Below are 27,505 nucleotides of genomic sequence, written 5' to 3'. Positions count from 1 at the left end.
AAATCCAAAAGGCGCTCCTTCCCTTCGGAGCCCTGCTGTGGGTCCAAACAGCAGTTTATTACCACATATGGGGTATTGTTGTAATCGGGAGACATTGCTTCACAAATGTTGGGGTGCATTTTCTTCGTTATTCCTTGTAAATATTAAAAATTTCTATGTTGTTTCAGAAAAAAAGATTTACATTTTTACAGACTAATTCCAATATATTTAGTGAAAAACCTGTGTGGTCAAAATGCTAACTATACCCCTAGATAAATACTTTAAAGGGTCTAGAATGAGGACCGTTGACGTGGGATTGCAAGCTTATATATTTTTGCATAAATATTTTTTGATTTGATCATAAAAAATCCTATTACAAAAACAAATTGTAGTACTTCGTCTTGCCAGACAGCGCTTAAATTTTGTACAACCCCAAAAAAATATTTTTGCAAAAATATAAACAAATACCTCATTATGTGTTGAATGACCACCCAGAATCATTGGGTATGATCGACGCTCCAAAGCTTTGATGAAAATTCTAATAAAATGAAAAATATATTTATTTCTCAACCACACACTGTTGGGGGACCTGAGTATCGTCAAGAAAATGCTGATCTTGTTTTAATAGCTGTGTTGTCAGATACTTACGTCCACTTCTCGGTGGACAACAGAGATAAACAACAGATGATCGGCCTGATTGTGGCGTGTAAAGTTACACCCAATTACGCTACCCAATCAATAAAGACACCATTTTTTTTTTCAGTTTATTTATTTTTTTCAAATCAACCAAGTATTTAGCTGAAAATACAAAATAACCAACATGGTGCCAACAAACAAGAGAAAATATCTCCAAAATTAAAGCTCAAAAAGTTCATTGGCTAATGGTCCAGCAGAAGAGGTGGCAGGTCGACCTGTGGAATGTCTGTCAGACATATCGTGGGCATGATGATGACCTTGGTATGCCACGTTCCCCGTGTAACTTAGCCCGCTTGATGAGGGGCCATAGTAATCGGGCCGCACTTTCAGGCCTCTATCCTGACTAAACAGGCTAGGTGAGGACTTGTACGTAGGCCAATATTCCGGAGTCCGTGTAGGCGGCGGTGCAGGACTGACCGGGTTTGGTAATGGCGCTCCACTATTGATGGGCTCTTCATTGCGGAGACGCCACAAGTCCACTGCCTGGAAGATAGCCCTGGGATCGTTGGGTGGCATTGCTGCCTGGAGCATCACGATCATTGCTCCCTGGACTCTAAGCCGACGTTCCGGAGATAGCCAAATAAGATGAGGGGTAAGGCCCTGAAAGAAGTTCTCCTCTGTATTTCAGTGGTGCTTCTGTTCAGGTACTCCAGAATCAATAAGAGCCCTGTTATCCTGTACCGCAGCACTAGCAGCAGACACACGGCTGCGACAAGAAGCGCTCCTTGGAGCTGGGTTAGAAGCAACCCTGGTAGTAGGAGATGGCTGTAACGTGTACTCTGTTGGGACATGAAGAGATACACTACTTGGAGTAGACTGTGGTTTTGGCTCCTCAAGCTGAGTGGCATCAGAGTCCACTTCCTGCGCATCTTCTGGATTGTCCCTTGTTCTAGAAAATAAAAATGTTAATAAAATCATATTTAATTACAAGTAAAAATGTGTAGAACATATTGCATAATTAATAATGGATGTTCTTTCTTCATAATAGGCCAACTACAGTATATTGTTGGGGGTGCGACTACATGCACCCACGTATTGAACGTGGCATAGCGACATAGCTTTTAACCAGTCAAGTACTGTCAATTCCTGACACACTTGTAGTTGGAGTTCACAGAAGTATGTACCGTGAATCGCTCCTACGAGTGTGTGTGTGATCAGGGGCGTAGCTAGAGGCTCATGGGCCCCGATGCAAAAATTCTTACTGGGCCCCCCCCCCCCCGCAAACTTCTCATGGCCGACGGTCCGCTTTCAGCTGCATCGCTGGGTCTCCTAAGTGACCCAACAATGCAGCACTAGCAGCCGGGGGCGTCACTAAGGCTGGGTTCACACACACTATTTACAGACGTAATTCGGGCGTTTTAACATTGAATTACGTCCGAAAATTGCGGCTCAAAAGCGTCGGCAAACATCTGCCCATTCATTTGAATGGGTCTTACGATGTTCTGTGCCGACGGTCATTTTTTTTTACGCGTCGCTGTCAAAAGGCGGCGCGTAAAAAAGTGCCTGTCACTTCTTCAGACGTAAATGGAGCCGTTTTCCATGGACTCCATGGAAAACCAGCTTCAATTACTTCCGTAATGGACGCAGCAAAAGACGCCTGCACATGCCATTACGGCTGAAATTACGGTGCTGTTTTCTCCTGAAAACAGCACAGTAATTTCAGCCGTAACGGACGCTGCCGTGTGAACATACCCTCAGGGCTTAAAATGTCCGGGAAATAGCCCCAATACATATGTGTCCGCCCCCAAAAAAAGTGTGTATATGAGACAGCATAGCATATCTATAGCACTACGACCCTATAAACTATGGATAGGATTAGATACAGTGGCTGAGCAGACAGTATCACACATGATAGGATTAGATACAGTGGCTCAGAAGGCAGTATCACACATGATAGGATTAGATACACAGCTCAGCAGACAGTATCACACATGACAGGATTAGATACAGTGGCCCAGCAGACAGTATCACACATGATAGGATTAGATACAGTGGCTCAGCAGACAGTACCACACATGATAGGATTAGATACAGTGGCTCAGCAGACAGTACCACACATGATAGGATTAGATACAGTGGCTCAGCAGACAGTATCACACATGATAGGATTAGATACAGTGGCTCAGCAGACAGTACCACACATGATAGGATTAGATACAGTGGCTCAGCAGACAGTATCACACATGATAGGATTAGATACAGTGGCTCAGCAGACAGTATCATACATGATTGGATTAGATACACAGCTCAGCAGACAGTACCACACATGATAGGATTAGATACAGTGGCTCAGCAGACAGTATCACACATGATCGGATTAGATATAGGGCCCAGCAGACAGTATCATACATGATTGGATTAGATACACAGCTCAGCAGACTGTATCACACATGATAGGATTAGATACAGGGCCCAGCTCGCTGACATTGCGGATCCAGCGCTGGACCCAGGATAGGTAAGAATAATAATTTTGCTTCTTTATGTGTTACTGAATATTTTTGTGTTTGTGTTTTTTTTACAGGTTCGGTTGTTGGACTTCGGATACGAGGACTTCAATGACGGCGTTTTTTTTATTCTCAATAAAATGGTTAATGAGGGTTGTGTTTTTTTATTTCAATAAAATATTTTTTCTATGTGCTTGTATCTTTTTAAACTTTATTATCACCGCCTTAGTAATGGCCGCTGGCTGATTGACAACCTCCATTACTAAGGCGAGGCTTAATGTTAGCCGGTGCAGAGGCTACACTAACCCCCATTATTACCCCGGTACCCACCGCCACCAGGGGTACTGGGAAGAGCCGGGTACGAACCAGTACCCGACCATCTGTAGTGACGGGCAGGCACCGGGGTGGCCGCAGGCTGGTAGTATTAGGCTGGGGAAGGCCAAAAACAGTGGCCCTTCCCACCCTTGTAAAATTGGGGGGGACCCGACATCGTTCTTTCCAATTATTTTTTATTTTTATTTTTTTTAAATGACGTGGGGTCCCCCCCATTTTCATAACCAGCCAGATACAATAAAGCAGCAGCAGGCAGCATTACCAGGATGGGAAGGGCCACTGTTTTTGGCCTTTCCCCTCCTGATAATACCAGCCTGCGGCCACCCCAGTGGCCGACCATCACTACAGATGGTCAGGTACCGGATCGTACCCGGCTCTTCCCAGCACCCCTGGTGGCGGTGGGTACCGGGGTAATAAAGGGGGTTAGTGTTAGCCTCTGCATCCGCTAACACTAAGCCCCGCCTTAGCAATGGATGCTGTCAATCAGCCGGCGGCCATTACTAAGGCGGTAGTAATATAGTTTAAAAAAAAAACACAAAGACATAGAAAAAATATTTGATTGAAATAAAAAAAAAACCCACACAGCCCTCATTAACCATTTTATTAATAAAAAAAAAAGCTGTCATCGAAGTAGTTCTGGAATCCGCCGTAGTCCAATGACCGAACCTGTAAGAAAACACACAAAAAATGATTAGTAACACATGTGTTAGGGTATGTGCACACACACTAATTACGTCCGTAATTGACGGACGTATTTCGGCCGCAAGTACTGGACCAAACACAGTGCAGGGAGCCGGGCTCCTAGCATTATACTTATGTACGACGCTAGAAGTCCCTGCCTCGCTGCCGGACAACTGTCCCGTACTGAAAACATGTTTACAGTATGGGACAGTTGTCCTGCAGCGAGCCAGGGACTCCTAGCATCGTACATAAGTATAATGCTAGGAGCCCGGCTCCCTGCACTGAGTTCGGTCCGGGACTTGCGGCCGAAATACGTCCGTCAATTACGGACGTAATTAGTGTCTGTGCACATACCCTAAGGCTTAGATACAGGGCCCATGTGTGATACTGTCTGTGGGACCCTGTATCTAAGCCTACCACAAGGTAGGCTTAGATACAGGGTCCAGCAGACAGTAATCTTATACAGTATAAGATTACTGTGTGCTGGGGCCCTGTATCTAAACCTACAGTGTGGTAGGCTTAGATACAGGGCCCAGCAGACAGGATCACACAATCTGTGATCCTGTCTCATGGGCCCCCTAAGCCTGATACATCGTAGGCTTAGGGGCTGTGCAGTCCCTAAACATTGATGGCCTATCCACAGGATAGGCCATCAATAGCTGATGTGTCGCCCGGGACCCGCAAATCAGCTGTTTTGAAGGGGCCGCAGCACTCGTACGAGAGCTGCTTCCCCTTCATTCCACTACTCGCTCACACTGTGAATCGCCGACACGGATTCACAGTGTGCCGGAATGAAGTGACAGGAATGAAGGGGAGCAGCTCTCGTACGAGTGCTGCGGCCCCTTCAAAACAGCTGATTGGCGGGTCCCGGGAGTCAGACCCCGCCAATCAGGGCTAACCTTACCTTCCTCTTCGGCCGCGGCGGGAGTTCTGTAGTCTCGATGCTGTGCGCGGCGGCATAGCGCTGTGACGTCATTTGCTGCGCACAGCGCCTGACGTCAGGACCGCCGCTGCCATCCGGAACCAGGAAGGTAAGTAAAGTATGTTACTATAGTAACAGGGGCCCGCGGCCCGAGTTACTATAGTAACTTTTTATTGATGTGGTGCGGGGGGGCCGTGGCTTCGGGGCCCGGTCGCAATTGCGACCGCTGCGACCCCTATAGCTACGCCAGTGTGTGTGATTGACATTACAAGCAGGTAAAAAGAATGAAGGGGAAGCAGGCCACGTACAAGCGCCGCTGGCACCAAAAATATGAAATATGTATGTGATTTTTTTCATACAATACTACTAGGCCTGTAATACCGCATGACGAACATCGCCTTTATTTTTTGGGACCACATTTAAAAAGATACGCCAAAATCATAACTTACGGTCGAAGTTCCATGACATCTTTCAGGAACATCAGCTGCTGGGTCAACATATAGCGTTTTTTTTTTGGGAAGGAGCCACTCCGCTTTTCCCTACTTGGTCCCCACAAGAGTTCCACCGTGTTTTAACTTCATGTACTTTAAAAAAGAAAAATATAAAAATATTAGGAAAAATGTGGTTATTAATGAATTATACATATTACAGGCCATATGTATGATCGTTGGCGGTCAAACTAGACGCACCCACGCGGATCAGCTGAAGGGGCCGTGGCTATTGTACGAGTATTCCGTTTACCCTCTGACACACTTGGACTTGGAGCAGCGCATACTGTATACCACACCTACAATTGTGTTGGAAAAGCACAGTAATGAGACGGTAATCATTGAAATGGCCGCAGCACTCACACAAAAAAACGTCAGGCATATATTAATGGCATAATCTCAAAATAGGTCATAAATAATCAATTACAGCTAAGTGGAATGTATTTACTTAATTATTTTCTGACGCTGAGCACGAGTTTTCTGCTCCCAACGACGCTGTAACAGCTCCTTTGAAAGCTCCTCCCGCGCGGCATCCTTTTTGTCGTGGTACGATTCTGACCGCGTATCCTACAGTTCTGGGTGGTCATGCACCATTGTGATCAGTCTGTCCACATCCATCTTGTGTGTTGAATGCTGTGAACTTTGGCACGCCCTGCCGTTGCTTGGCAACAGATCCGTCAAAAACGGACGGCACACGGAACGGACTAACGGAAGCGTAAAAAAACGGAAGAATGCATGGCCCATGTGTCAGGGTGCTATCAGTTAAAAAAATGGATAGCACCCTGAAGAAAATAACTGACGTGGGCATGAGGCCTTAGTTCAATTAATAAAAAGGTTAATACTCACCCCCATGCGTTGTCGTAGCGACGCTTTCTTCTGTTATTCGTCCAGGCCGGCGTTCTGGGATGATGTTTCATCCCAGCCAATTTCATGCTTCAGCGGTTACACAGGAGGATGGACTGCACGGACAATGGAGGAACATATTGCCATGACAACGACCTGCGGTAAGTATAGACTTATTTCAAGCGCTGATTTCCGCAGCGGAGATTTTTGATATACGAGTCGTCTGTCTGGAATACATCCTGTATAGATTAGGCAGTTGTTGCTGTCACTATTAGGGCAGAGAGAAAATAAAAGAGAAGGAAGAAAAAATTAGATGGAATAGTACAAGTCTACTGACAATGGAGCCCGCACTCCGCCCTGACTTCACTCTTCTCCGCACTCTACACATTTATTAGCGGTTGGACTACAGCTCTCAGAATGTTGCATTGTAAAATCCTCTAGAACTTTACAGGTCAGCCGTAATATCAGCATTCGACTACATTTCCCACAATCCACCCGCGAAACAGGAAGCTGTCATCCCCCTCAGCGTTGTAATAAGGGATTCTGGGTAAAATCGTCCTTCCTTTCCGGCTGCCGAGCCATCAGGTAATGGAGTCTTCCTTTTACACTCCCGGATTTGTTTTTTTAATCCACGTCCATCTGCCCCGTTCTGAACGATAGCGACATGTCTGCCCCGCTGCTTGTTCTCCTCCCCGCGCTGCGCCCTGTTACCGCTCCTGTGTGCGGGTCCTCGTCCATATTGTAGAGATTTAGCTGCTTTATTACGGGGCGCCCCATGGAGGCCTCAGAGCTGGTTGTGTGCCCGGCTTATAGATAACCGTGCGCGGTGTGTTATTACTGCTGTGCAGGTGGAGCCCCATGATGTTACACACCGGACCTGGGCCTTGTCCATAGACGTGAGATGACTAGGATCTAGTGACTGGATGTACGAGTCGTCTGTATGGAATACATCCTGTATAGATTAGGCGGTTGTTGCTTTACGTTACCCGGTGTAGACTTTAGCTGCACGTGTCATTGGAGGGTCCCCTGCAGGAGGCTTATGAGTGGGGTCTTACTATGGGATATGTAATGTTTGTCCCTGTTCTGCTCTCCATTGTTTACAAAGAACCTCTCCATAGTTTTCCTGTCGGTGTAATGCTGTGAACGCTGAATACTTGTGTTCCCTCTCCATAGTGAGCCAACATGGGTGCCTACAAGTTCATGCAGGAGTTATGGAGGAAGAAGCAGTCAGATGTCATGAGGTTCCTCCTGCGTGTCCGCTGCTGGCAGTATCGCCAACTGTCTTCCCTCCACCGCGCACCACGTCCCACCCGTCCAGACAAGGCTCGTAGATTGGGGTACAAGGCAAAGCAAGGTGCGTACAACGTAAACCTGTGACTGATGATCTTGTCATAGAAAAACACCAGTCAGGATGTCAGAGGTGTGAGAAGATCCCATTGTGGGGGTACTAGCGCCAGAGCACTGTGCCCCATCCGCTTCACTCGGCCATAAGCCTGACACAAACTTTCAATGAAGTCCAGTCATATGTAGCACCGAAGTCCTGAGACTTGTCACATCTTTTATTCATAACCCAGAAGTTTGCTTTCTAATCGCTGAAGTTCATGAACCGAATGTGACAGTGACAGTGCTGCCACCGCTACTGATTGGATCATTCCCTGCATTATATGATCTTCAGCATTTGATACATTGTCACAAAGACGTTCCCTGCCGTCCTTAATTCTCATCTGTTCATGAAACAAGAAATATTTCCTATCTCGTTCAGTGCTCTGCGTGGCTTCGAGTCGCTGACCTCACTTGGGGTCTGTACACACTAGTGTCACCGCTCCCATTCAGAATGGGCTATGACGAGTCATATTGGCTTTTATTGAAGTCTGTCGGGTTCTGGTATTTGACAGGAAGAATAAATATTGAGCCTCTGCTGTATTTGCCTTAAATACCATTATCCGTGACTGTAATAAAAAAAAAAACGAATGTGAACCGAACTCTTAGGCCCCATGCACACGACCGTGTTTTTGCGTCCGCAAATCAACGGGAGAATTGCGGACCCATTCATTTCTATGGGCCCATACACACTATCCGTGTTTTCAGGACATGTCTTATTACGGGCCGCAAATTCGATGCGGACATGCCCATAGAAGTCAATGGGCCCGTGGAAATTGCGCATACACCTCTGTGTGTCATCCGCAGTTTGCGGATTTGCGGAAATGTTGTTAGGCGACGACCGGGAATGAGTTCTGTCGTCGTCCTGTTTTACCTAGGCTTTTTTTTTTTCATCCGCATTTTGCGGATTACATACGGATGAACTGCGGATTACATACGGATGAACTGCGGATGACATTTCACGGAACACGGTCCCGGAATTTGCGGACCAGAAAAACACTACGGTCGTGTGCATGAGGCCTTTACATGATGCTGCACGTTCCCAATTCTCTCCTCTATCTGTGTACGTGGTTTATCACACTTTATTTATTATAGGCACGCTTATTTTCTTTTACCTCCTCCCTCTAATAGCCCTAGTTGTCTGTCTTGTCTGGTAGCTTCCAAAAGTTTTTTTAGACTGGCCGGTGATCAAGCGTTTGTACGACTGCTCTTTCCCCCGATCATTGTCAGATCAGCGAGCAAATTCTCATTTGTCGGCTGATTTTGACTTTTATGCAACCCAAAGATGGCAGCACATATCCCCGTGTCAATGTTCAGGGACGAACGATCATATGGACTATGGTTCATTTTCCATACGTTCCAATCATTTCTCCATTTCATTGGCACGAATGGGCACCCATCGACATGCTGTGCTCATGATTACCACAAAAAAAATCTGCCTGTATAAAAGGGCCTTATGCTGGCTCAGAGTAATGCAGAAATGTCATTACCACCCTATTTCTCTAGTAAACGACTCCTAGGAATTATAATCATCCGTATAGAATGCTTGATGAAGAATGTCATTTGTTATGGTTTTCTCTGCATATTTTAAGGTGTTCTTTCTAAATATAGGTTACGTTATCTACCGCATCAGAGTTCGTCGTGGTGGCCGCAAACGCCCAGTGCCCAAGGGTGCAACCTATGGCAAGCCTGTGCACCATGGTATAAACCAGCTGAAGTTTGCCCGCAGCCTGCAATCTGTTGCTGAGGTATGGAAGCATCATACATTATTACCGTTTACATTCTTACACTGACTTTTTTTTTTTTTTTTTTTGCAGAAAAATCTGCCTCAAGATTCCTTCAGGACTTTTGAGGCAGATTTTGACCTGTCTGCACTCTTTGCCGTGTTTTTCGGCCACTGCTAATGAGCGCCACGGACAAAAAAGCCACAAATTTCTCTTCCTCCCATTGACGTCAATGTTAGGTCAGAGACTGAAACACCTGAAGGAAGAGCATGACACTTTATTTCCCCTGCTTCGTTGGAAAAACTGCCTCCCATTAAAATCAATACGAGGCAATTCCGGATGTATTTGTTATTAAATCAGTGTCTTAGGTGTTTTCGGCCAAGTTCACATCTGCATTTGTTCATCCATTCTGCTCCGTCAGAAGCAGAAGGGAATAACCGTAAGTGCTGGTTGTTACACCACGTTGACTATAATGGGTTCGGTCGGTGTGTTCGTGGCTTTACATGCTGCGCTATTGTTTCCGGTGGAGACCGATGTCCCTAATGGAGCCTAAGACGTTGATGTGAATTAGGCCTTCAGCAACTTTTAAACAATTTTTTATTTTATTTTTACGATGCAGCTTGGATGTATCTTGTATACATAGGAGTTGTATCATTCTCTCAGCTGAATCAGTCAGTTCAGCTTAAGGGTATGTTCACACGGCGGGGGTCCGTAACGGCTGAAATTACGGGGATGTTTCAGCCTGAAAACATCCCCGTAATTTCAGCCGTACCGGCATGTGCAGGCGCTTGAACGCCGCGTCAATTACGGCCGTAATTAGCGCTGCTATTCATTGGAGTCAATGAATAGCGGCTCCAATTACGGCCAAAGAAGTGACAGGTCACTTCTTTGACGCGGGCGTCTAGTTACGCGCCGTCATTTGACAGCGGCGCGTAAATATACGCCTCGTGTGAACAGACAAACGTCTGCCCATTGCTTTCAATGGGCAGATGTTTGTCAGCGCTATTGAGGCGCTATTTTCGGGCGTAATTCGGGGCAAAAACGCCCGATTTACGTCCGTAAATAGGCCGTGTGAACATACCCTAACACTGACTGTTTGCGAGCGGGTCCTTCACGCTTCTGCGGCGATCTCAAGTGGTCATCTCAACATTCTAGTGTGGGGTTAACACCGCTGTGCAAAGAGATTGTGGATTAGACACTGCTGTAGAACATGGACATGTGTGTATAGGCTTAAACCTCGATTTCCCCTATAATGGTGTGAATTGTAGCGCATAGACCTCAATCAATAACATAGAGTAAGTAAACCAAACTACTAACATACTGTACACGTTTACTGTAAAAAAACAAACCTTCAAAGCTCTACATAGCCTTTATACTGACACATTCTATAAATGAATGGATACTTTCATAGTATTCTGTGACATTCAGCATGAACACTAAAGTATCCTAACCTGGTTTAACCACTAGTGACCTTTAATTGACATCTCATCAAGCGAAGGCTGTGCTTTGGCAATCTACAACTGGGGGTGACCTGTAAGGAGAGTTTGAGGTTCTCTTGTGACTGGTATAATTTAACTGGTTAAGGATGTTGTCAGTGTGTTGACAATCCGCAGAATTTCGTTGCATGGTTATATTTTGGAAACCTTTTAACCTAATACTTAGATGTGATTGGGCATTTAACTGGGAGTAGATGCTGATAGTGGGTGGTATCAGTGTCGTGTGATCAAGAAGAATGACTTCGAATAGAGTGCCATGTACACCACTTTTTTGCCCTTATTTTTTCAAATTTAAGCCAGGAAAAGCTCCCAACGTCTACATTAAACACAGGGTGTGACGGATGCCTGAATAGTGGCTTAACTTATGCATCATGAAAGGCTTTTGACAAACCAATGACTTACTCGTTTAACGGATGCCTGTGACATGTCTCATAGGTCACCCATGGGCTCTCATGTAAAAACATGCCGCAAGGTATACTATTTTTTGCAGTATCACTTGGGATTGAAAAGCATAGTCTATGCTTTTCCATCCTCAAAAAAATATATATATATACCTGCCAATGGAGGCCAAAAGCACACACTTTTGGCCTCTGTCGGGCTATTGGCTGCCATTAAAGTTCCTAATAAATGTGATGGATTTAAGGCTGGGCAAATTCTGTGACCCAGACAGCCATTGTGTTGAAATTTGCTTATTGCACCTATGTTTTTAGGACTATTTTATGGGGTATGCGAGTTCCATTTCCTGGCTACTTTAAAGGCAGGAAAATACATGTGGATCCTGGAGTTTTCTAGCTTCTATTGTAGTTCTGGTGGGTGATGTGGCTAGTTTAGTGTCTTTTCTTATGGATTGGTTCTTACCTATACCATTGGTTTTGTGTGTGTGTATACTGGGAATGGGCACTATATTGGCTATACTTACTATGTGACATGTGAAATTTAAACAGTTGTGACTGAATACAATGTATTGTTTGACAAGAACACTTACCTCTTGCTGATTTAATACAGTTTAGCTTGAAGATGCATCATTGTATTGTCCCCGGAGTCCTTTCTGATACCTGCTTAGTTAATAGTGGTTATTGCAGCTTTAGACTCTGTTCATATCTGCATTGGTGGCTCCATTAAATTCTGACATTTTTACTGGACAAAATAGCACAGCATGACTCTTTTTTTTTTTTTTTTTCTGTCAATCCAACTGATACCGTGACAGAAACCCGATGGAACACATTAAAGTCAATGGGTTCAGTTAGGTTCTTTTGTCTGTCATGCGACTGATCCAGAGCTTGCGGTTTTCCCGTGATCTGCTCCTATGACAGCAGAACAGAGAACCAGAACGCAGATGTGAGCACAGCCTTAGACTGCCTGTGAGGGTATGCTGAACCTTGAAGTACAGTATAGGGATGCACGGTGCATCGAAACTTCGATACTGTTTCGATGTCGTGCACCCTCAAACGGTTTGATACCGTTTCATGTATTTCGATACTGAATGTATGAGCGTGGGGCTGTGGCTGTGTGATACAGCCATTGCCCCGCTCCTGAGTCCTGACAAGTGTGCGCGGTCAGAATGAGATGATGCGACCAGTACTGCACTAATGAGTGGCGACACTGAAGACAAAACATGGTGGGCGCACTGCAAAACACCCCCATGTTCTGTCTTCAGTGCCTGCGCACATTAGTGCAGCACCGGCCACATCACCTCATGATGACCGCACACTTGTTGTCAGGAGCGGGGCAATGGCTGTATTACACAGCCGCAGCCCTGCTCTAATGGCGCAGATGAAACAATCGCCGCCGCTATTCCCCTGAATGCTGCGATCAAAGCTGACCGCAGCATTCAAGGGGAAAATGAGAAGGGGGGTGCCCCTTGGATTGCGTCACAGGAAATCCCTGTGACTCGATCGAGGTACATACCATATATGGGCTGACAGCCCAGGGTCCACTGAAGGACCCCAGGGCTGTCTGACCATATTTCCTGTTAGGGCATACTGAGGTATGTTTTAACAACTGCCTGTGTACTATCAGCACACAGGATAATGTACTGGCATATAGATGTATGCCAGTACATTAAAGTTAAAAAAAAAAAAAAGGAAAAACAAAGTAATGTTAAATTTAAAAAAGCACACATTTTTTACAATAAACCTTAAAATAAGTCCATTCATAAAATATACACATTCGGTATTGGCGCAGCTGTAATCGGCAAAACAATTTTTATTTTGTTTGCCATTTATGATGTGTACACTAAAAAATTTTACTTTCTTTCACTTATTAATGTAAGGCACGGTGTGATGAATTAAACCTCCATGTGCCTCACATTAATAGAAATTAACCCCAACATGTACCTCACAACAACCCAATGTTGTCCATTGAGAAATATGATGGGGTTAATTACTATTAACACATTCATCACATCAGAAAAAGGAAGAACTTATTTTTTTTATTACTGTTGGTAAAGTATCGTTTTGGTATCACAATTCTCAATACTACACAAAGTATCTGTATCGTAGTCCAAATTCTGGTATCGTGACATCCCTAGTTCAGTGTAGAGGTAATGTCCTAATTAGTTGTTTTGTGACATTACCCTTGAAGCACCCAGCATTTTTCAGGAGTTCAACTTAGTTACCATTGTAGGTGTAGACTTAAAAACGGTAGTTGGGAAACACTGAAGTCTCAAAGAAGCACTCCGGCTTGTGGTGTTCTGCGCCCTGTTTGTAAATGTAATGTAGTGATGTGTATTGGCTTGCCTGGTGCTGTACTTCACGGGTGTTCTGGGCCAACGTGGGCAATTATGTGACCTGTACTGTAAACATGTCAGTTTTTCTATGAAAGTCGGATTCTCACATCGAGGCTTTTATGGACTTGCATTCAAAGCCTAACTTCTGGTCCCTACTGCAGACTACAGGGAGTCAGAATTATCATGTGACCCCACAGCAGCCCGGAACGAAGGGGTTGCCCATTAAATACAGCACAAGATTAGCCAGTACACAAAACTACATTTAGACAAAAAAAAAATCTAGCGCTTTAAAGGGTAACTAAACGTTCAACAACCTTCTGACATGTCAGAAGTTTTGATTGGTGGGGGTCCGAGCACGGAGACATCTACCAATCGCTAAAACGAAATGGCAGAATTGCTTGTGTGAGCGCTCAGCAACTTCATTTCTGTTCTGCTTTTTCCGGAAAGCCGATGTAGCGGAGTAGGCACTCACTGACTTTCTATTGAGTCCCTACACCGCTACATCGATGTCCGGAAAAAGCCAAATAGGGACAAAGAGGCTGAGCGCTCACGAGTACTTCTGCCATTTCGTTTTAGCGATTGGTGGGTCTCAGTGCTCGGACCTCCACCAATAAACTCCTGACATGTCAAAAGTTTGAACGTTTGTTACCCTTTAACTTGCAGGGCGGAATAATTTTAAAGATATTAATGGTAGCAGAGGGGGCTGATCATCAAGTGGAGCGAGCAAATGTGCATCTGATGGCTCCAGACTGGCCCAGATAACTTTAAGGGTAATTTGCAGTATACATTTGGCGTATGTGTCAGGAAAGCTCCCAGCGCATATGTCCAATATATCCATCTGGCCTATTCGGCCTACAAATGGCAGAAGCGTCCTTTCGGTATATGTAGGGCTGACATACAATAGTACACTTGTTTTTTTCTCAACTATATGTAATTCCATAGTTGACGGTTATTCATGCAGAGGCATCCCGCAAAAAACTTCTCATAAGCTGCACTGCATACTTTAGCATGGGAGCTTCTAGGTGACACCACTTTATACAATGGTATGTCAGGAAGTCCTGCTGACATACACTGCAAACATAATGTGAATACACTGAGGTTAGAGGGGCATCAATAACAGAATATCGCAGTGGGTAAGCTTGAGCCGTTAGAAAGTTTTTGGGGAGACTAGTTTATGTACAATTCTGTTTGGTTGCCTCAAATATTTTTAATTGTATTTAGGTAAAGCTTTAGAAATCTGGAAATATCATTTTTGGACTAGTAAATAATGAATTGGCTTATTTTATTATATACATGACAAAATTAGCCCTGCAACATGTTCTGGAATTAAACAGCTGTAACTATAAATTAACTGTACAAATGCCACAGACCCCATGTGACCTGACCTGTTTACTGAGCCTACTATACTGAATGAACCTGAAGTGTCCGCCATAATCCTGCATTACATACTGTATAAAAGAAAGCACATCTGATATTCTCTGCTTCCATTTGTAGGAGCGCGCTGGCCGTCACTGTGGAGGACTGCGAGTTCTTGGCTCCTATTGGGTTGGTGAGGACTCCACCTACAAGTTCTTTGAAGTCATCCTCATTGACACCTTCCACAAGGCAATCAGACGCAATCCAGACACCCAATGGATCACAAAGTCTGTGCACAAGCACAGAGAGATGCGTGGCCTTACATCTGCTGGCAAGAAGAGCCGTGGGCTTGGAAAGGGCCACAAGTTCCATCTCACCATTGGTGGCTCTCGTCGTGCTGCCTGGAGAAGACGCAACACTCTTCAGCTTCACCGTTACCGCTAATAGGGATAGTACTTGTAAATTTGACAAATTAAATGTTTGGACAAATGTTTGATTCTAGTTGTGATTATTCTGGATAATGAAAAACTTTGGGGCAGACTTATCAAAACTCGTGCAAAGCAAAAGTGGACTAGTTGCCCATAATAACCCATCGGGTTTATTCAGAGGCCTTTTTGAAAAGAAAGCAAGCTGATGGGTTGCGGAGGGCGACTATTCCACTTTTGCTTTGCACCAGTTTTCATAACCCAAGAGCCCCCCCCCCTGGTGTTTGAGTCTCCAAAGAAATAGCTAAAAAATTGAGTGTTCTAGAAATTGTGCCCCTCTCCTCTGCCCTAAATGTATATTGTAAGATAGTGGTTTATTTTCTTAACACTATTCTGTTCACAACATACATGTTTATTGATGACAAATATGTAAATGTGTGCTGTAATTTGGATTTCCTTAATATTGGCCAGGTTACTTAGAAAAGCACTTGGCCTACTCATACCTCTTCTCTTGCTCTCCCAGTCAGTTTAATCAGCGAAATAAACAAGTATCGTCTCATTTCATCTTGTAGACCAGGTCTCGATTTATGTGAGACCTGCTCTACTATAGGATAATCGATTATTGACATTTTTAAATAACTTTCATAGTTTCATAAAAATGCAGTGACCGATCTGTTTGAACTGGGCATTGTCATATTGAAGGCACGCACACTGTATAAATGGCAACTCTTTATATCAACACTAGTCAAGAAAAAACTGCATTAACAAGACTGGGAAGCTGGATATATTAGTCTGCTTTATTTTGCTGTCAAAGGAGAGTGTATATCAGGGGGGTCGGTAACCTTCGGCACTCCAGCTATTGTGAAACTGCAATTCCCAGCATGTCCTGAACGCCTTTGGCTGGTAGTCTCAGCCGGAGTGCTGAAGGTTGCTGATCCCCGGTGTATACACTACTTCCAGCCTCTGGTCTCCAGCAGTACGACTGTCTTGTAACTCGTGGATACTAGTAGTGATGTGACCGCTGTATTCAGCTCACATGGCAATGCTGTAACCAGTTACAGCACTGGAAATGTCAGGCTATTGTGTGATCTAGTGGTGTGGGCAAAGATTGTTCTACAGTTATTATATCTGCCTTGATTTTTGTTTAAAATTTTCAAGGGACAAGGCTAGGATGCAAAACACACCACATGTTAATAGACTTGCAAAAATCACACACTGTATGCCAGTCTATAGGTGGCATAAGGACGAACTGTCTAACATGCCCAGCTATGTGTGCCATTTTGATACATTTGGCACAATTTAGGCCCCATGCACACGGAAGTATTTTTGCGGCCGCAATTCCCTTCAATGGGCCCATGCACACGACTGGTTTCCTAGACCTCAAAAAGATAGGACATGTCTTATTACAGCTGTCCAGGTTCGTTGAAATGAATAGGCACGGCCATCTGAGCCACAAATCACGGCCCGTGCACGCCACTACGGTCGTGTGCATGAGGCCTTACTGGGTTACCTAATATCTGGTCACCAGTAGTGGAGTGGCAGGAATAGTATTTCATTCCCAAGCTCATGTGTGCTTTAATATAAATGCCCAACCTTGAACAGGTTAAAAATTTTGTTTTTTATTAGATCTGTTCTCTCAAGCTGAGTTTTCACATTGGGGCAAAATGAGTTTCACTAAAATCATGGCTAAATGCATTTTGCCTGCAATGCTTACCCAGGCTTATAGTGGTGCAGCGCCATTTTTCTGATGGTCCTAAATTACCTAAATAGACATTGAAAGTGCTGCCTGCATCTGCCACTAGAGGGAGTTTACTGTTGTATCAAAACTGTTGCAAAGGAAAAGTAGAGTAGTTGTCCATGGTGGCAAATCAGATTGCTTCTTTCATTTTTCAAGAGGCCGCTAAAAAAAAAATGAGATGGAATCTGATTGGTTTCCATGGGCAACTACTTTTCCTTTCCACCAATTCTGATTATTTTCCCATTGTAGCAGTAGGCCCAGAAGTACCCTGTAGTGGTGTCTGCAGGCTACCAGCATGTCTATTAAAAGGGGTTCTCCAGGACTATAGCATTGATGGCCTATCCTCTGGCTGACAGGAATTTTGGGAACAGAATTCTCACTAGAGACATACTCAAATAAAACCTGTATTATAAATAAAATACTCATGCCCATATGGTTTCTGAAAGTAAACTGGCACATGGTGAAAACGCTGCCCAGCACTTTGTACTCATGAGTGCCACTAATTCCTGGGTCAACTTGCACCTATTACAACTAAAGGACAAAAATGCAGAAGTTTAATGCTTTGAGTCATGGAGTGGACAAGTGAGCTGCTTAGGAGTGGGGTTATTAGATGAGCAACTGTTCACCTTTGTTCTTTAGAATAATGGTCCCCAAACTTCTGTAGGTTGTAAGCCACACTGGATAGAAAAATAGTTAAGGGTAAAAAGGTGGAACTGAGTAACTACTGTTTAAGTATGGCATCTGTGGTATGCAAAATATTTGAGGGTATTCTAAGAGATGAACTGCAAAAGTATATAGTGGAGAAAAGTCTGATAACCAGCATGGATTCATAATGTGCTCGGTTTCTATGAAGGCGGTAAGTGCGAATCTGGATGTTGGTCATACGGCTGATGTGATATATTTTGGTTTTTCCAAAAGCGTTTGTAGCTTCAGAACAAGACTGTTGTGTGGAACAGTATCAGACACGGACTGGGGGACCATATATGCAAGTGGGTAAAGAATTGATTAAGGGACAAAAAACTGTTATAAATGGAACTTACTCAAAATGGGTTGAAGTCAGCAGTGGGGTACCATGAGGATCAGCGTTGGGCCCAATTCTTTTTAATCTTTATTAATGACCTTGTGGATGGGATTGATAGCAAGGTGTCCGTTTTTGCTGAAAATACAAAACTTTGTAGGATACTTAACGCAGCTTGACTTAAAAATATTACAGAAAGACCTAGCTAAGCTGGCAGCAGGGGGGCAAAAACATGGCACATGAAATTTAATGTTGAGAAATGTAAAGTAATGCACTTAGGATGCAATAATCGCATTAATTCCAATACATTAAATGGAATAAAACTGGGGATAACAGAACAAGAGAAGGACCAGGGTATTCTGGTAACAAGTAAGGCTGGGGTCACACGACCTATTTTCAGACGTAAATGAGGCGTTTTACGCCTCGAATTACGTCTGAAAATACGGCTCCAATACGTCGGCAAACATCTGCCCATTCATTTCATTGGGTTTGCCAACGTACTGTGCCGACGACCTGTAAAAAAAAGGACGACTCGTCAAAGGAAGTGCAGGACACTTCTTGGGACGTAATTGGAGCAGTTTTTCAATGAAGAACCGCTCCAAATTACAGCCGTAATTGATGCCTTGCAAAACGCGAGTACATGCAATTACGTCTGAAATGCAGGAGCTGGTTTCTCCTGAAAACCGCTCCGTAATTTCAGACGTAAATGCAGTTATTGTGTGCACATACCCTAAGCGAAGCAGCAGTACTCAATGTCAGGCAGCAGCTGCAAATAGGATTCTAGGGTGTATAAGAAGTGATGAAAAGAATGCACGCTGCGTGATTTTTACGCAGCGTATCGGCCCCGTGGGAACCCGGCCATACCACACTCGCAGCATAGCAAATACATGTAAGGGTATGTTCACACGAGGGCGTCCGTTACGGCTGAAATTACGGGGATGTTTCAGCCTGAAAACATCCCCGTAATTTCAGCCGTACCGGCATGTGCAGGCGCTTGAACGCTGCGTCTATTACGGCCGTAATTAGCGCTGCTATTCACTGGAGTCAATGAATAACGGCTCCAATTACGGCCAAAGAAGTGACAGGTCACTTCTTTGACGCGGGCGTCTATTTACGCGCCGTCATTTGACAGCGGCGCGTAAATTTACGCCTCGTGTGAACAGACAAACGTCTGCCCATTGCTTTCAATGGGCAGATGTTTGTCAGCGCTATTGAGGCGCTATTTTCAGACGTAATTTGGGGCAAAAACGCCTGAATTACGTCCGTAAATAGGCCGTGTGAACATACCCTAAGGGTATGTTCACACGCACTGTTTTTAGACGTAATTCGGGCGTTTTACGCCTCGAATTATGCCTGAAAAAACTGCTCCATTATGCCTACAAACATCTGCCCCTTGCTTTCAATGGGTTTTACGATGTTCTGTTCCCACGAGGTGTTATTTTACGCGTCGCTGTCAAAAGACGGCGCGTAAAAAGACGCTTGCGGAAAAGTGCATGTCACTTCTTGGGACGTTTTTGGAGCCGTTTTTCGTAAAGTATGCTGCGAAAAACGCGAGTAGTTACAAAAACTTCCGATAATCAGCTGTTTTTGCCTGAAAACCGCTCCGTATTTTCAGACGTATTTTGCTAAGCCGTGTGAACATACCCTAAGTACTCACGGTTTATGTTGTGATTTTGCAGTGGTTGCTGATTTTTAAAGGGACACTTGTAAAAAAAATTTCTATGGAAAACCGCATTGCGATTTTTACACGAAGTTTTAACAAAGCAGTTTTCCCCGTTAAAGTCAATGGGGGAACCCGTGTTAAAACGTGACCAATTGGACATGCTGCAGTTGAAAAAAACAAAAACTCTGTATGCTCTGAAAAAAAAGTGGTTATCAAGCACACTGTGCGAATGGGATTCCATAAAATCGCATTTACTACGTTACAACATCTGGCTACAGCGGAAACTTAAGGTGCCCATACACATTAGAGAAAATCCAGCCGATGGTGGGATTGGTCGACACTGTGTATGATGGTTTCCTGACTCTGCCTCCCAACGACAGATAGAAGTTTTGGCAAGTTAGGGTATGTTCACACGGCCTATTTACGGACGTAATTCGGGCGTTTTTGCCCCGAATTACGTCTGAAAATAGCGCCTCAATAGCGCTGACAAACATCTGCCCATTGAAAGCAATGGGCAGACGTTTGTCTGTTCACACGAGGCGTATATTTACGCGCCGCTGTCAAATGACGGCGCGTAAATAGACGCCCGCGTAGAAGAAGTGACCTGTCACTTCTTTGGCCGTAATTGGAGCCGCTATTCATTGACTCCAATGAATAGCAGCGCTAATTACGGCCGTAATTGACGCGGCGTTCAAGCGCCTGCACATGCCGGTACGGCTGAAATTACGGGGATGTTTTCAGGCTGAAACATCCCCGTAATTTCAGCCGTTACGGACCCCCGCCGTGTGAACATGCCCTTAGAGTTCAACGATCCCACAAGAAAAACACATGCAGTCTCGACCAAACCCAGCCTGTATGTGTATCGGGGAGTTGGGAAGAATAGCTGTTTGGCCGACAGCTATTGTAGGTGTATGGGCACGTATACAGTAGTTACAGCAATGCTGCAGATTGTAAACAGTTCTATGGTTTCATGGCAGCTGATCATATAAATATGTATATATATATATATATATATATATATATATATATATATATATATATATATATAGAGAGATGAACCGTGTATGCGTTGCTAGGTTTTTTTGGGCACTACTAAATAAAATGTTTACATTTTCCTAAGAAAAAAAATAAAACAAAATAAGTGCTTCAAACCAGTCCATTTCTGTTGGGTGAGGCAGTCAGTCGTGTACTTTACGGGACTTACACACGTGTTTGTGGTCTCTGAGGAAGAACAATGTCGAACAATTGCTGTCACATTGTATAGAACACAGGATATACAAGAAATAACGTCAAAACACCATACCCTGCCTGAAGTATTGATGTAACCGCAAGGGTATGTTCACACGAGGGCGTCCGTAACGGCTGAAATTACGGGGATGTTTCAGCCTGAAAACATCCCTGTAATTTCAGCCGTACCGGCATGTGCAGGCGCTTGAACGCCGCGTCAATTACGGACGTAATTGGCGCTGCTATTCATTGGAGTCAATGAATAACGGCTCCAATTACGGCCAAAGAAGTGACAGGTCACTTCTTTGACGCGGGCGTCTATTTACGCGCCGTCATTTGACAGCGGCGCGTAAATTACGCCTCGTGTGAACAGACAAACGTCTGCCCATTGCTTTCAATGGGCAGATGTTTGTCAGCGCTATTGAGACGCTATTTTCGGACGTAATTCGGGGCAAAAACGCCCGAATTACGTCCGTAAATAGGCCGTGTGAACATACCCCAAGAGAGAACAAGGGATTTCCTGCTCCGCAGCTTAGAGAATTATGTAAAACTATTACATTAATAGAAGCTCATTAAATGACAGAGGAAGAACAGATGAAATAATTGCACATTTTTATTAGAATCTTAAAGCCATTGTTCATTAGATTGACACTAGAGTAGACAGCTGTCACCAATTCATGAGATGAGAGGTGGTGCTATTGCAGTAAAGGAACAGAAAATATCGTGAACAGCAATAAGTAAAGGGAACGTTCGTTCGTTCGTTCGTTCGTTCGTTCGGATGGAGAAGAAATCCTTGCGTCACTTGTCCATATATGTAGATGTTTACCAGTGTTCTGATTCATAGATATCCTGACTGTTATATTATACTATGGAATATTGCATCATTTATAGCTGACATCATAATATCCTAATGTTACTATCCAAACAGACGAAATAGTTGTGTTCTTCAGTCTCATAGACTTACATAGAGAAACTGGTTTCCGGTCCACACATAAGACGCTGTGTGAATCGGCGAGTCAGTTTACAGATCAGGTGACCACACGGGGGAGCCGAACGGAGCCTGCATTTTGTATAATAGACTCTCGGTCATCAAATAAATATAATTTGCAAGATGCCCATTAAAAACGGGCAAAAAAATAAAAAAATTCTTGGGAGTTCTTCTATAGTAAGAAAAGATAAACCCCTTTTTTTTCAATTAAGCAATTATTTGGTTTCTTTTAGGGTATGTGCACACGAGAACTGTCTTTTACGTCTGAAAAGACAGACTGTTTTCAGGAGAAAACAGCTGCGTCGTTTCAGACGTAAAAGCTCCTCGCATTTTGCGAGGTGTCTTTGACGCCCGTAATCTTGAGCTGCTCTTCATTGACTTCAATGAAGAACGGCTCAAATTACGTTGCAAAGAAGTGTCCTGCACTTCTTTGCCGAGGCAGTCAATTTACGCGTCGTCGTTTGACAGCTGTCAAACGATGACGCGTAAATGACAGGTCGTCGGCACAGTACGTCGGCAAACCCATTCAAATGAATGGGCAGATGTTTGCCGACGTATTGTAGCCCTATTTTCAGACGTAAAACGAGGCATAATGCGCCTCGTTTACGTCTGAAATTAGGTTGTGTGAACCCAGCCTAAGGGTACCTGCACTTTCATCAAACATTTTATATGTCATAGAGATATATCAGAAGTTTAGATCAGTGAGGGTCTGGGTGCTGAGACCACCATTGTCGAAGAAATGAAAGTGCAGAAGTGATCAACTGAGCGCCCTGCATCTTCGGCTCTGATCTGCGCTCCATGTTAAGACGGCTCATATAGTCGTTCTATGTGAGCCATTTTCAGGCTGACGTGGTGCACTGATCACAGCTGAAGTTGCACGGCACTTCTGCACCTTCATTTTGGCCACAGAGGTGGTCTCTGCACCCAGACCCCAACTGATCCAAACATCTGATAGGGTTCTATGGCATATCAAAAGTTTGATCAAAGTGCAGTTACTCTTTAAAAGTAGCAGACCATGCAAAAATACACATTTGGAATTTACAATTGTAACAAACCATAGAATAAAGTTATGTTATGTATGATTCTATGTACCCCAAAAATGGAGCAAATAAAAACTTTAATTTGTTCAGCAAAAAAAAGCAGCTGCAACAATGAAAAATAAAAAAGTTATGGCTCTCGGAATGCAGCTTTTTTGTGCAAAGGTAATAAAACAATAAGATATATTTTGTAGCGTCGTAATGATAACTACCCTTAGAATAAAGTCAACATGTTAGTTACACTGTCTGGTGAACAGAACAAAACAATGACAGAATCATGCCATTGAAAAATACATCTTGTCTCGCAAAAAACAAGCCCTCATATGGCTATGTCTAACGGAAATTAAAATAAATATGGCTCTTGGAATGCATCGATAAAAAAAACAAAGTAAATCGCTCAGTCCTGAACGTCCAAATAAGCCAGTTCTTAAGGGGTTAAAGCTCCCGACGTACACGATAAATGTGTCTATAGGGCTTGGTTTATGTCGGGCGGGTATACATCATTATACCTTTTTTTTTTAAGGATGTATTAGTGTAGTAGACTATGCTATTCTACCCTGAGGGATCCCGCAAAAAAAAAGTATAATGCTCGGTATACGTTTTTATAACATGGCCCTTAGGAAGCTCCTGACATCACTGGACAGTTATGTAAGGACTTTTCAACTACGTAGTCCCTGGCCAGAGCATCAGAATCGCTCTGGCCGAGGACTCTGGGACTGGAGAAGCCCCTGACGTCACTGTCCTTTAGTGACAACAGAGGTTTATCCAGACCCAGAGTTCCCTGGCCAGAGAGATTTTGATACTCTGGCCGGGGACTCTGTAGTTGAAAGCTCCTTAAATCACTGTCCATATATAGACAGAGACGTCAGGGGCTTCACCAATCCCGGAGTCCCAGGCAAGGGACTCCTGCATCCCAAAGATGCTGACATCACTGTCCATGTATGGACAGTGACTTGACTTCAGGAGCTTCCCTGGGCACAGCGCTTCAGGTAGCGCTCTGCCCAGGGGGGGGGGGGGGTTCGGATGACATATCACACTGCTTCAGAGGTCCTCTGACGTATATCTTCGACAACAGGGAAAAAACGCAATGTGAATGGGGCTTAAATAAGATTTTGAGTCTTTTGTCTACTTTAGGTAAGAATAGGAAAAACAAGTACAAAACGAACACATCCTGCTACTTTGTTTAAAGATAAACATGTTTAGTGTTATGTAATTGTGTGTTCCCTTAGTCATTTAAGCCTATGTCCGCATCTACTTTCCGGAGATATGTCATTCACACACAAAAACAAAAGCTCTTTTATCTATGCCAGAATAGTGTAATATCTCATCAGTCAGGTCTGAACTGCTCACTTTAATACCTCATGCACACAGCCGTACCTATAATCACGGCCCGCGATAGCGGGCACGGCCAGTCACTGGCCACAGCCCGCATTTTTGGCCTGTTCTCCCATACAAAGTATGGGAGCCCGGCCCGTAAAACGCAAAAGATAGGACATGTGCTATCTTTTGCGGTACAGTTCTACGGCACGGACACCTATCCGTAGCGATACGGAAAGGTGTCCGCGGCCAATAGAACTGAATGGGTCTGTAATTACGGACCATATTTCAGTCTGCAATTATGGAGGTCGTGTGTATGGGGCCTAACAATCCAAATATATGTCTCTGCCATAGTTTCCTGGTGATTATTACAACACTATTATATTTGTTTTGAACTTATTTGTCTCAAGAGGACAGCAGGTACCTGATGAAAGATGCATTGGAGCCAAAGATTCAGTTATAGAATGAAGAAAACCTATGTAAAACTATATGGTTAAAAGTATGTGGACACCTGACCATCACACCTATATGAGCTCGTTGGACATCCCATTCCAAAACCATGGGTGTTGTTATGGAGGTGTGCCCCCTATTGTGGCTATAACAACCTCCACTCCTCTGAGAAGTCTTTCCACAAGGAGTATGTCTGGGAATTTGCTCCGAAGACCTGGCTCACAATCAGCGTTTCAATAAATTTGAACTGTGGTGCAGTTTTTCGCCCGCAATGTCCGCTGTGGAAAACTGCTGCATTAACCTGTCTTCTAGCAGGCCGTCCACCTGGGATGACGTTTCATCCCAGGAGACTGCTGCAGCGGCGGTCACACGGGATGAAGCGTCATCCCAGGAGGCTGGCTTGGAGGAAGAAACACAGACCCCGTAGGTAAGTATAGTGGGGTTTTTTTATTCAGAGGTGCGTTTTTTGCGGCTGAATCACTGCGAACCCGCAGCAAATAAGCTATTTATTGCGGGTTTTACCTCCTATTGAATTCAATCTGGAAAACCCGCAGCAAATAGGCAGCAATTACGCAAATACAACTGACATGCTGCGAAATAAAATTCTGCACCGCATGTCCATTTCTGAGCGTTTTTTCCCACTCAGTATTTACGCGTGTGGATGAGATTTATTCAATCTCATCCACTTTGCTGCTACTGTATTCTTCTGCGTTTTTTCCGTCCGCAATTCCGGACGGAAAAAAAGCACCAATTCCGCTACGTGTGGACAAGCCCTAAAGCGTATCTAACTTTTCAGAATAAGCTGTCATATGTTGACCCCCGGACGAAGGCGTACCTCGCCGAAACGCGCGTCGGGTGTGATGCCAGACAACAGTGTGTTATAATATGGGTAAGCTGCTCTCACTCAACTGCATGTGCACTTTATACTAATGATTTATGCATTATCAAATGTTAGGCTACATTAATGAGTATAACCATATACCATCATTTGGGACCTTACACAAGCCTTTTTTTGATAAGTATACCCAGGTGTTAGTAATTAATTAATTAATTTATTAATCTATTTATGTACCTTGGTCTCTTATATATATCCTTTTTATGCATATGCTATTACAGTAGCCCCATTATATACAGTGAAGGAAATAAGTATTTGATCCCTTGCTGATTTTGTAAGTTTGCCCACTGTCAAAGTCATGAACAGTCTAGAATTTTTAGGCTAGGTTAATTTTACCAGTGAGAGATAGATTATATAAAAAAAATAAAAGAAAATCACATAGACAAAATTATATATATTTATTTGCATTGTGCACAGAGAAATAAGTATTTGATCCCCTACAAACCATTAAGAGTTCAGCCTCCTCCAGACCAGTTACACGCTCCAAATCAACTTGGTGCCTGCATTAAAGACAGCTGTCTTACATGGTCACCTGTATAAAAGACTCCTGTCCACAGACTCAATTAATCAGTCTGACTCTAACCTCTACAACATGGGCAAGACCAAAGAGCTCTCTAAGGATGTCAGGGACAAGATCATAGACCTGCACAAGGCTGGAATGGGCTAAAAAACCATAAGTAAGATGCTGGGTGAGAAGGAGACAACTGTTGGTGCAATAGTAAGAAAATGGAAGACATACAAAATGACTGTCAATCGACATCGATCTGGGGCTCCATGCAAAATCTCACCTCGTGGGGTATCCTTGATCCTGAGGAAGGTGAGAGCTCAGCCGAAAACTACACGGGGGGAACTTGTTAATGATCTCAAGGCAGCTGGGACCACAGTCACCAAGAAAACCATTGGTAACACATTACGCTGTAATGGATTAAAATCCTGCAGTGCCCGCAAGGTCCCCCTGCTCAAGAAGGCACATGTACAGGCCCGTCTGAAGTTTGCAAATGAACATCTGGATGATTCTGAGAGTGATTGGGAGAAGGTGCTGTGGTCAGATGAGACTAAAATTGAGCTCTTTGGCATTAACTCAACTCGCCGTTTTTGGAGGAAGAGAAATGCTGCCTATGACCCAAAGAACACCGTCCCCACTGTCAAGGATGGAGGTGGAAACATTATGTTTTGGGGGTGTTTCTCTGCTAAGGGCACAGGACTACTTCACCGCATCAATGGGAGAATGGATGGAGCCATGTACCGTCAAATCCTGAGTGACAACCTCCTTCCCTCCACCAGGACATTAAAAATGGCTCGTGGCTGGGTCTTCCAGCACGACAATGACCCGAAACATACAGCCAAGGCAACAAAGGAGTGGCTCAAAAAGAAGCACATTAAGGTCATGGAGTGGCCTAGCCAGTCTCCAGACCTTAATCCCATCGAAAACTTATGGAGGGAGCTGAAGATCCGAGTTGCCAAGCGACAGCCTCGAAATCTTAATGATTTACAGATGATCTGCAAAGAGGAGTGGGCCAAAATTCCATCTAACATGTGTGCAAACCTCATCATCAACTACAAAAAAAGTCTGACTGCTGTGCTTGCCAACAAGGGTTTTGCCACCAAGTATTAAGTCTTGTTTGCCAAAGGGATCAAATACTTATTTCTCTGTGCACAATGCAAATAAATAAATAT

At 44.0% G+C, this 27,505-nt stretch overlaps 1 protein-coding gene and 1 long non-coding RNA gene across 3 annotated transcripts; one reads left to right on the top strand and one right to left on the bottom strand.

The window, feature by feature from the left end:
- Window positions 1-782: 782 nt before the first annotated feature.
- On the bottom strand, window positions 783-7,357 carry LOC142651929 (uncharacterized). Of its 2 annotated transcripts, XR_012847738.1 has the most exons (5): window positions 7,259-7,357; window positions 6,390-6,654; window positions 5,745-5,842; window positions 5,505-5,639; window positions 783-1,564 (listed from the first exon to the last, which is right to left on the bottom strand). It is a non-coding gene; the product is annotated as an uncharacterized LOC142651929 (long non-coding RNA). The 2 variants fall into 2 exon arrangements; XR_012847737.1 differs by lacking the exon at window positions 7,259-7,357 and having other exon boundaries at window positions 6,390-6,897.
- Window positions 6,878-15,559, top strand: RPL15 (ribosomal protein L15). Its single transcript, XM_075827202.1, has 4 exons — window positions 6,878-6,971; window positions 7,560-7,740; window positions 9,378-9,514; window positions 15,209-15,559. Exons 2-4 carry the CDS (start codon window positions 7,569-7,571, stop codon window positions 15,512-15,514), a joined length of 615 nt encoding a protein of 204 aa, XP_075683317.1. The 5' UTR covers window positions 6,878-6,971; window positions 7,560-7,568; the 3' UTR covers window positions 15,515-15,559.
- The last annotated feature ends 11,946 nt before the right edge of the window (window positions 15,560-27,505 follow it).

This window comes from Rhinoderma darwinii, chromosome 5, assembly GCF_050947455.1.
Source record: "Rhinoderma darwinii isolate aRhiDar2 chromosome 5, aRhiDar2.hap1, whole genome shotgun sequence".
In the NCBI taxonomy this organism is placed as follows: Eukaryota; Metazoa; Chordata; class Amphibia; order Anura; family Rhinodermatidae; genus Rhinoderma; species Rhinoderma darwinii.
This window is presented reverse-complemented; position numbering and strand designations above follow the sequence as displayed.